Below are 11,300 nucleotides of genomic sequence, written 5' to 3'. Positions count from 1 at the left end.
TATATATATATATATATATATATATATATATATATATATATATATATATATATATATATATAAAAGTGTGTATTGCAATGTGGTATTACTAATAACAAGTGGTTACACAAGAATGGTATTTGGTCATTTTTTTACTAGTATACTATATGTTACTAATGGTATTTGCTGCTTTAATTTATAACAGCTGTAAGGACAGGCTTCTATATTAAACCTGCTATTTTATCTGAAAGTTCAGAACATTTATGCAACATGTGGGATCAAAACTCATGATGTGCATACTTGTTCTTGGTCAGTATAGAGATATGATGTAAAAGTCAGTAGGAAAAACAGCAGGAGCTGGGGGGGGGCCCAGGAGATCCAAGCTCCCATAAGTATTCATTTCCTAAAGGATTTCAGGGGACTGCTAGTTAAAAAGGGATTTGCTTTTAACAGCATGTGCAACAGGAAAGATAAGTATTTATTATATATTTTACAAATATATCTTGAATAACAGTTTGCTCTAATCAGAAGGGTCAGCGCAGTAGTCAGGCAACTAGCTACAGAGCCTTATTCAATCTGTAATTTAATGAAAGCCTGTACTGGGGAAAACTGACACTTAGCTTGGCCATTGTTTCAGAACCTTTTAACACTTATTTAGAATAGGCATGCAGGATCAGGAGTTCTGAGCTAGTTTCCGAACAGTGACTTTGCAAATATTGATACCACATGCAACCAGACAACTAGTATTTTTAGAATGCCATTTCTAGTGGCAGATTTTGATTTTATTTTACAGCACGTTTCCTTTAAAGTCCTCTTACTATTCCTAGAGTTTAGGAAACATATTTAAGATACCATTTAAATTACTTTGACATAAAACACAACACTTCCTACAAGGACACTTCATTTTGAATCATAAGGGACAAACTTGAAAAATAAAATTAGTAACATCAGAGAGGATCAGTACCACATAGCCTTAGGAATGTGGGATATCAATCCAAGCTTCTTTATTAAAATGTGCCATTGGCTGGACAGCCTTGTTGTACAGAAGTGTATTTTGTAGTAGTATTCTCATCATGTTTTTACCTTGCCGCTGGCTCCATACTTCTTGCCAAATTGTTTTTTTGTTTGTTTGTGTCCTCAAAAACTTTTCTGCTTCCATGCCAACTTTTTTCCTTGTGCTTTTTTTTCACACAGAATATTGATTTCTTAGCTTTGTTCCTTTAGTTTTTAGTTATCGTGTATAAAGTTTATGAAATGTTCTGTGTTTTTAATCACACAGATTTGGTAAGCAACTTAACAAACCATAATAACTTGTTAGTAACTTAGAGCTGAAATAATCATTCTTTCTTTATATTTGTGCTCTTGGGTTTATGTACACCTGAGAGATTTTGTAAGAAATAGGAAAACATGAGTTATCAGTCCTAACCTATTTCTTTTTTTATTGTGATTTAAATTAACTATTAGACATCATACAATATTTCACAATACAATACTTAAATACATAATTAAATGGTCCAAATCAAAAGATTTCATGCTCTTAGCTCCCAATATTGTGTATTGATCACTTTATAAATGACTCAGTCTTTTGAGTTGGTTTTGAATAAGGCTGTGTTTTTTCCCATATTGAAAAGTTGTCCATTCTTTCAGCAAAAAACCTTTAGGTCATTTACATTTTTTAGCTGCCTGTCAAGAACTGCATGTTTGGGTATCCCCTTAAAATAGTTCAAATATGTTGAGGTGATGAGATTGTAATGGCTACACTATAATTAAATTTTTTCTGCTGCTGCCACTAAAAGCAGATCTAAACCAAATTTAATCCCACCTGTTCCTATTCCATCATGGGCACTGCTATGTTTTTCCTTCTTCTCTTCCAGCTGCAGGTGAAGCTGGCATGTGCAGGATATCCCAGCAACCAATGATGAGCTGTACATGTGCAACTTATGACACAATTTTAACAGTTAAGAGAATGATCAGGCAGTTGAATATGTTTTATTGCAGAAATGACATTGTCTGTCCCTTCCTGCAATAAAACCTACCTGTTTGCACATTTTTTTAAATTGGAATTTTAGTTACACTTGAAGGGATGGTGTGGTTAACTCTTCAAACAAAGTATTTTGATTGTTTTATTTTAGTCTCATCACTTATTACAAATTATATTGCTCCATTAGTCTTAAAGCTTCTCTAGGAGCTGTTTAGCATATCATATGTAGGCTGTATGGGGTATAGTAAATTGCCTAACAGTTTACCAATTATATTTACTATGTTTTAATCACACCATTACCTCTTTTGTTTCAGGTGGTGCAAACTTGGTGTCATGTGGAGGATCGGGCTATGTTAGATTTTGGAATATATTCAGAAACCAAATAATGGCTGAGTTTGTAGCTCATGAAGGAGCTAGTTTCATAGTTATGGCCACTGACAAAACAAACAATTATCTTATTACAGGTGATCTTGATGGGTGGATTAAAGTTTGGAACATACAGGTAATGCACAATACCTTGTATACACAAAAAATTCACTTTTTTTATTTAAAATAAACATATCTCATAGTTATGAGTTATTAGATGGCAATCTAACATACAACATTCATGCACAACAAGCACTCATAGCAACTTTCAGAACTATGTTGCAGTTGAATTCAAATGTGCAATGTGGCTACCTACTGCTCAGCATTGTTAGGCTGTCATTAAAGCAAGCAGAGGGAATGCAAATTCCAGGGTTTAGAGGTGCTTAGGACACTCAAAAACATTTAGGAAGAAAAATGTATGTGCAATTAGAGCCTATACTGAGAGAAATTTGCAATCTGCTCCTCCTCCAGCTAATTTAAAGTTGAAATGAACTCTGGAAGTTGTACTCAAAAAAGCAGACAGAGGGCAAATAATTAGCTATCAGTTTGCTTGTGGTCTCCTTGCAGCAGATCTTTTCCTATTACTAATTTACCATTCCTTGTACATCACTATGCCTCTATTTTGGGTTAACCACCTAGGTAGAGTTTGGACTCCAGCAAGGAGAACAGTGAGCAGCATGGTAATGGCATCACTAAATCCAGCCCCATATCTGCCTAGATTAGAAGTCAAATATAGCAATACCGGCAATTTCAGAAATATGTAGCAATGCAATAGCCAATGATGTGCACAGTCATGCAAATATTGGGAAGGGTTGTTGTACAGCTAAAGCCAAATATAAAGTTTTTGGTACAGTAAAAAATAGTTATAACCTCTATAAAAAATAAGTACCCCTCTCAAACCTTACCTACATCATTTCATAATATTTTTATTTGGTGCCAGCTTTGTAGAAAAATCAACATTTGTGGGCAGTTAAAAACATGTTTATCAAGAAGGAGACAGACATGCAAAGTTCCAGCTACAAAAGGAAGAACTGGGACATAAGCCAGCCTGGTTACAGAAGATACATACGGATCCTTTTTTAACTATATCCAAAATTAAAATGACAAAAACACATTGTATAATACTTGACTTTCAGCTGGCCATAGCATGCTCATTAGTATTTTATTTGACTTTATTTTTGTGGGGAATGTAACAAACCAGGTACACAGGACCAGCTCTAATGTTCTGCTGTGACACTTTTTTCTCCTGCTAAAAAGAAGAAACTGCAATACATCAAAGCTTTTTTTCAAATGCTGCTCATGGACATTGGCATCTTTGATCAATTGTGGAGTGACAACAAAATGGTTGAAGGGGCACATCTTTTTTTTATATTTTCTTAATCTTGTAGCTACCGTGCTCATTTTTGTGATCTATTCTGTAATGTTGTTGTGACATGAAAGAGTATTAAACACTGGCTACCTTGACTGATGTTCTCTTATGTGATGTTGGCTGACCTTGAAAGGATGATTCGAAAAATGAGCATGTACATTACTTCTTTATTGTTGTGGACAATCCCTGAACCGATGAGCAGGATAAGAGCTACTTAGGTCTCTTACCACCAAACTACAAACAAATGTATCTTATATCCTATTATAACTGCATTTATTATAGACGTGGAATATTGTTCAAATTCACCTTAGCAACCAGTTAAAAATTTCTATTTCTAAATGGTTTTGCTGCTGACTGCTAAAGTAAAGTTTTTCTTTTGAATAATTATACCCACTTGGACTTGAAGATAGGTCATTATTTTACAGTCTAATTACAATATGCCATCCAATTTCATACAGGATTATTGCACTGACTACAGTGAATGCAAGTGTGATGAACTCCCTCCCTTTGTATCATCATTTCAACCTCACAGTGACTGTGTCACACACATAGAAACTTGTACACACAACCAATGTCTCCTGATCATCTCTTCATCAGCAGATTGCAGTATATGTGTCAGTGATGTGTATGGAAATCCACTTGGAGTGTTTGGACAGGTAAAAACAATACTTCTTTGTAAAAGCAGGTAAAGAGTATTTGAAGTCAAAACTTTTTTTAGATACAGGAAAATACAATTCTAAATGATACAAATAGCATTAATATGCACCTATGTCACCCTTAGTGTCAACAATATAAGGGATGGATGCACACTGGAAGGAAAAGATTCCACTTCTTAAAAATGAAAATTTAAAGTTCAATGAAATGTTATGCTAATGTCCTATTTGGGCTGGAGACATTTTGGGTGTTCTCTTTAGAATAATTTATTGTATCCTAGTTACATAGAACCGAACAGTCTTTAACTGGGTATATAGAAAAATCTATCCCACCCCTCTTTAGGGAATTCCTAATACTTCTACCACACACATATAAACACATTCACACTCTCAGCTTTGTTTTTGTAATCCAATTGTAATTTACTAAAGATCATGTTTTTATATAGTAAAGGGAAACCAAAGTATCAGATTTACAGGTTTGTACAGATAGTGCTATTGATAAAAACAGAAAGGGTAATTTACAAGGCAGGAATAATTTGACCCTCTGAATCTGAACAAAAAACAGCACATTTCTGTTTATATTGTGCATAGGTTTATTAAGAAATCATGAACTTTATCTTTATGAAAAATGACAAAGTAGTAGAGATTGGGACAATGATGAAAGGATCAACTGTTACACATTCATGGGGCATGATAAAGAGTGAGGTTTATGATTAGAAGATGGTAACGTGATTAAAAATTCTGTCTCTTTATTATGCCCAGAGAGAATATGAGGATCCCTATAAAATTTCTGTGTTTTAAAACTAGTAATGGCTTGTTGTGACTGCACTGTCCACTATAATTCTCAATCATTTTTAATCACATCACACCCTTATGCCTCATAGGAATCATCCATAACCCTGATGTGCTAGAATGCTAAAAGTTGTTGACCCTTCCAGTTGAAGAATTGCTAGTGATTCTTGTTTAAATCTAATCAATACAAACACAGTAAAGGTTTCTTCATATAATCTCTGCTTGTATCTTGTTGTGTAGGAAGAACACTGGAGAATTGAGAAATGTCCTCCTCAACTTGTAGCAGATAATAAATTAGAAAGTGCAGAGGTAACAGAAGAGGGCTTGGCCTCTTCCAATAATGAAACAGAAGAAGAGCTTGCCTCTCATCTACAAGATTTGATAATTGAAGATAAAGAGGACTTGCCCTTCAAGTATGTACAAATTATGTTTTTGTTTAAGGTTGGAGAGAACAATTAATTTACTGAGTATCATTGTATATGTCATGAACTTTTTCAGCCTTTATTGATCGTTTCCCGCTATCGCCTACAATTAAGTGGATGTGATGTCCATATAAACAATGTCATCCATAGTTTTCTAAGCAGTTTCAAGACTTCATCTGCTCATGGGAGGTAGATATAGCACCCAACAAACCAAAGTAATGGGAGAAATTACATCTGATGCAACATTCACCTTCCAAGGGGAAACTTATTATATATGTAATATTCATGGAATAGGAATTTCCGAGATCTTTATTGTTGGTGTTGATTTTCTAAAGGATAGGAAATAGGTATTTGGCAAAGTGAATGTTCGTTATGTAAAGTGATAGTTCTTTTGGATTATATATAAGGTTACACTGCGTATAACTATTTGCTAATTGCAAACAAGGATTTTGTGTTTCAGATTTTACACTTGCTCTTTACTTTGCAAATAGGAAACATACTTTTCTGATGCAACTGATTTTACTTCATCATTAAATTAACCTCATTGTCTCCTTATAACGGTGGTTGCCAAATGATTGCCTGAATCTAACTGCTTTAAAGAGTCGATGTACAAGTCTTTTTAGGCGACCATTTAAACATCTAATCATTGAGTTCTAAATAATTATTTTCGTTCCTAAGAATAATCCTAAAAATAATAATATACACTAGAAATGCTGCATTCATGGGCTGATTAAATAACTAGGGCAAAAAGTAGGAGCCAAGGTGGAACTGTTGTATTTATTTATTGCGGTTGATACATTAAACATTAGTACATTACTTTTGTAAAGTTGTATTTACTTTAATCATACCTTTAGTATTTGTTCAGTACTCTCTTTCAGTGGTCTGTGAGAAAATTTTGGTGGTCCACAGCTCTGGCCGATGTGCCCCCCAGCGTGAGTCAGGAGAAGGACCCCCTGGTTGGGCACACCGGCCAGAGACGCAAACTATGTCCCCCATATAGCTCTCAGGCTCAGGGCAGTGGGAGTGTTGTGTCTCTGGACACAATCCACCCACTATGCCATGGCCGGCTCAGACCTGCGATGGTAGAATGTGCAGGTTCTGGTATCATGACGTCACTCTGGGGAAAGTTTCTTCCCATTTGAGTGACAAACAGCTCCCTATGCATGCGCGGTCTGGAGTCCGTAAACTTAGTGGTCCGTGAGGTCCAAAAGGTTGGCGACCACTGGCCTAATGAGCCTAATTGTCCTGATGACCATTGCCACAAGGACAGATGGTGATTGGCAACACAAAGCTTTGTCAGTAACGGCTCTTCTTCCATCTAGGTCATGGTATATGGTTAGTCATAATTCAAATGGGCTTGTTTCTGGAATGCTGAATAAATTTTGTAGCTTCTCCATTTACAAAAAGTGGTTGAATGACTAGCTGCATCTACATATACCAAAATTTTACAGTTGTTAATACAAAGGTCAGTGAAAAACATGATTCCAGTGGCAAAGGTGTAGTTCCAGTGATAACTGCCTAATAGTTCAACGAGTTTGAGATGGCTTTTGAGGATTATTACCCATATTATTTGTGTATTACAGCAGAAAACTGACGAAGATTATAAGCATATTCCATAACAATGAAATATCTTTTCTTTGGATATACTTTTACCTAACTATACCAGAACACATTTAAATAACAATATAGCTACACCTTGATACAATATTTTAATCTGTCGCTTTAGTCTTAAAAATTGCCTGTAACATAAGCCATGTATTATATTGGAGTCAGAACTATGAACAGATATAACTTTTCCACAATATTTTTGTTTACTTAGAAACAGTCCATGGGAAAACACAATCTTGGGTAAAAAATACAGAGAAAATGCATTAAAAGAAAAGTTGCATTCAAACTTCATTGGAGATTCAGTCCCGCATAGCGTCGGTAAGTGCAGTGGCAATGACATTTTTATAATGCTTGATCTATATTAAATTTATGACATTTTTACTGTAGTACTGACCGCTATAAATAAAATATTAGCAGTCACAGTGCTTCTTAAAGGTGGGTTTTGATTTGTTCTTGTAGAAAACTGTTCATTAAACTTGCAAAGAAAACCTGAAACTTGATGTAAAATATTGTCTTCAGATTTGAATACAGTCCAGTGAAAAGTAAGCAGAAAACACAAACAAACCCTAAAAATAGATGTAAATGTAACACATTTTCAATTATATATTAAAAAAGTAAGCCCAAACCATCTGAAGTTAAAATATATATGTAGATCTGTACATGTATATAATATATATATCTATTACATGTTCTGAAAGCTGAGTATCTACAGTAGGGGAGGCTTTAATTGTAACAGAAATACAGAAGAAAATATATTGTGTATACCCCCAGTTATGTTTTGAATTGTTTGTATTACCTGTGATTTTGTAGCTTTATATTTGAAATCAGTTGAAGCCTTACCAATTGATAGGTGTTACAGGTCAGAAGGAGAATATGTCTATGGCCACTTTGTTTCTAAGTTCCTGTGTGTTCTATACATTTAGATTTTATTTATACATTTTATTTAGAAGAGGGAGTTGGTGAGGGGACAGACTGAGTAGTAATTATTTGTTGGACAGAACAAAGGCATTAAAGTCCATTTTCTAGATTGCTTGAATTCTACATTTATGATTATGTCAATGACATAATGTTTGTGAGATGATAAAGATTGTGTATTTTCTGATATGTGCAGCCCATGACTGTCAGATGCAGATCAGGCAGGGGTAAAATATATATTAACGGACAGTCACTTATTCTGTTTAATTTGCTGAATCAGATGAAAATCAATCAGCCAACCATTGAACAGTAACAGTGACAGTTGCGTAGATTACTCATGTTCCTCTTGCCTATTAGCCAGTTTTGGATCTTGCTGGTCAGGGTAACCCTGCCTCAGTCTCTTTCCCAGTCTCATATCACATTAGTTGCACGTCATGTTTGTATACATAGTATATTCCCTGAAGAAGCGGGTATCCCACGAAACGTGTCTGAATTTACATAAACATCACTGTTCAGTGTTGATAATTGTGTATATGGCCTTGAGTTTACTGACATGTGTATTCACCTTTGTTGTCTCTCCCCTTTTTTTAAGGTCATTTCTTTTTGTTTACTGTAGTCTAATCTAGGAGGTGATTGTTTGTGACTATTGCCATAATGAAGTATGAAATCTGGGATTGCATTCTTTTATCTTTACAACCTCCATCATTGTAGACAACTCCTCAGTGCAGACTCCCCTCGGTGGCAGATCCTCCTTAGTGCAGACTTCCTCTCAATGAAGATTCTGACAATATATTGATACTACCCATATGGTTATTGATATATGCATATGGTTTATTATATCAAGCCCAATGTGGGGATTACTTAGATAGATAGATCTCAACCTAGCACTTCAGATTTTGAATAGAAGCTAGGAAACCCAGAAAAATCCACACAGGAAAACATACAAATGAGGACAGAATAATAATCTTGAAAATTATGAAAATTATACATACATATGTGCTAATGATATTTATGACCGATTGCAGGCACCTTCAGCTTGTTAAACATAGATGCTCTGCAGGAAACTTTGGAAATAAGCAAACCAGATTTTATTATAAATCCTGACAAATATTTTGGAGAAAATACAGAAGATGAATGTTCTAAGGTTGTAGAAGTTCCTACGTTCACAGAAAGTAAGTAATCACAAAGATTATGTGCTCATCAGTTTCTATAATATCTGTACTTAAGCATTCCAGATATAACAGTACATTAGGTTTTGGCTTCTGAAAATGTAAGTGCTTTGGCTCAGGAACTTTGATTCTAAAAGGTTTAGCTAACAAATTTTCGGCACTAACAGAACACATATTTTACACATCTACACATGATAAAGGAATTTATGGCACCTAAATAATTCAGTGCATTAGCGAAAATAACACTCATTTACTTATCCAGCAAAAACAGGTGCTACACAGTGATATTGGTAGTGTTAGCCCCAGAAAAGTGGCCAGGTATATTTTATTGGAGGTACTGTAAGACAGAAAAAAACTGACAGGATTTAAAATTAATGACAACATACAACATAGTTTATTATGCAGGACATGAGAGCAACATTATAGCCACTATGTAGCATACATATTTTATGTTTCCCATCTTTAAAAACTGGGTGCAAAACTTTGGTGTGACTGTTGTGAAATGAGAACAATTATTTCCAGGTATACACCAGCATTTTCTTTTAAATGTTGCTTATAACATTTGTCTGGTTTTCCTATACTGTGACAGTAAACCAAGTGAAATACAGAAATTAGTTCCAGGTTTATAAGGCATTTTTCCCCATTTTTAGATTTCACACTGCAGATATACAGTTTTGAGGCTGTAAGCACTGTAGTAGTGCCTAGGCATGCTCACATACCAGAAAGTGCACAGCAGAATTCTAACCAATATAATTACATATCTTATTCAGGGTACTAATTGGGTATGATTGATATTTCTAAATGTTACCTATAGCACAACAAAACTCCACTTTTGAGTTCAGGTTCATTTACAATCCACAAACCAACATTTTCTCTGTATAAAAATATCTACTATTTAGTTACCTCTAATGTTATGCTGCTGGTACTGAATGTGGTGTTGACTTAAGAACCAATTATGTATCAGCAACTTGGAAGTCAACCATCCAAAGCTCAAGAAACCCCTAGCAATCTCTAGAGGAACCCTGGCTGAGAATATCTGTTGTAGACTCTTCATGGAATTCAGGAATACCTGCTACCCTAGAACCATAAAGTGAAGGATACACCATTCTCGAAGAAGTGGCCTTCATGAAACACCTTAATAGTCATTTTGTATTGTCTCTGACCAATAATACCATTTTATGAAAACACAAAAATCTGAATCATTTCCATTTCTACTTGGACACCTCTGCTATCCATGTCATTGCCATTTTTTGGAAACTTACCAAGTTTTAGTACAATTTCCATGCAACTGCATTTTTAGTTTTGTGACCTCAATTGAGATAAAAGCATTTCACAATTTTAATTTGTTAGTGAACAATATAGTTTACAAAACCCAGAAAATACATTTTGAAAATGTGACCTTTAATAAGCAAATTCCTCGTCCTTCCCTCCGTCGACCCATTAAAATCTGGACAACATCCAACTTCCTAACTAATCCACAGCATTCCCCAATCACACAAATGTTGCAGCCTGTGATTTCTTTTCTTGGACTGGCTTTTGGTATCAGAGGCACCTTGTCATTCCCATTGTACCGAGAGCTTATGGCTGCCAGCGTGTAGTAAACTATTAACACCAAAACAAGTTTAGTGCCCTGCTACCCCTGGGGCTGCAATCCAATCTAAATTGATTGAGGGCAATAACATTTGGTGAATTTGAGACTTTCTCTCTCTTTCTTTTTACTACTAAGTGCTGCATTGAAACCTTTAGCAGACCCAATTATGCACAATTCAGATCAACAGTATTCAGAAGAAAAAATAATAAATTGTAAAACTTGAATTCTTGGTGATCATTAAGAGAACAAAAACTTCTCAGATCTTTAGACCTAATTGACAAAACATCAGTCTTTGTGTAGCTAGATTATTGGAAAATCCACCCTATATGTTTTTGTAAATGTAATGTAAATGAGGATTTACATTTTACAAAAAGGATAATCCTATGTGTAAGTGATTCAAATATAATACTTTCTGAAAAATGTATCAGAATCAGTTGGCTGAAAGTACACAGCAA

At 34.9% G+C, this 11,300-nt stretch overlaps 1 protein-coding gene across 2 annotated transcripts in view; it reads left to right on the top strand.

The window, feature by feature from the left end:
• Window positions 1-11,300, top strand: part of WDR49 (WD repeat domain 49) — a 55,268-nt gene that overhangs the window by 43,562 nt on the left and 406 nt on the right. For both annotated transcript variants that reach the window (XM_072408056.1, XM_072408057.1), the window contains 5 exons: window positions 2,275-2,462; window positions 4,154-4,351; window positions 5,381-5,553; window positions 7,382-7,488; window positions 9,111-9,257. In XM_072408056.1, the coding sequence (XP_072264157.1) occupies window positions 2,275-2,462; window positions 4,154-4,351; window positions 5,381-5,553; window positions 7,382-7,488; window positions 9,111-9,257 (813 nt within the window). The remainder of the gene's footprint in view (window positions 1-2,274; window positions 2,463-4,153; window positions 4,352-5,380; window positions 5,554-7,381; window positions 7,489-9,110; window positions 9,258-11,300) is intronic.

This window comes from Pyxicephalus adspersus, chromosome 4 (genome assembly GCF_032062135.1).
Source record: "Pyxicephalus adspersus chromosome 4, UCB_Pads_2.0, whole genome shotgun sequence".
NCBI classification, from domain to species: domain Eukaryota; kingdom Metazoa; phylum Chordata; class Amphibia; order Anura; family Pyxicephalidae; genus Pyxicephalus; species Pyxicephalus adspersus.
Note: the sequence above shows the minus strand (reverse complement) of the source record. Positions and strands in the feature narration are given on the sequence as shown.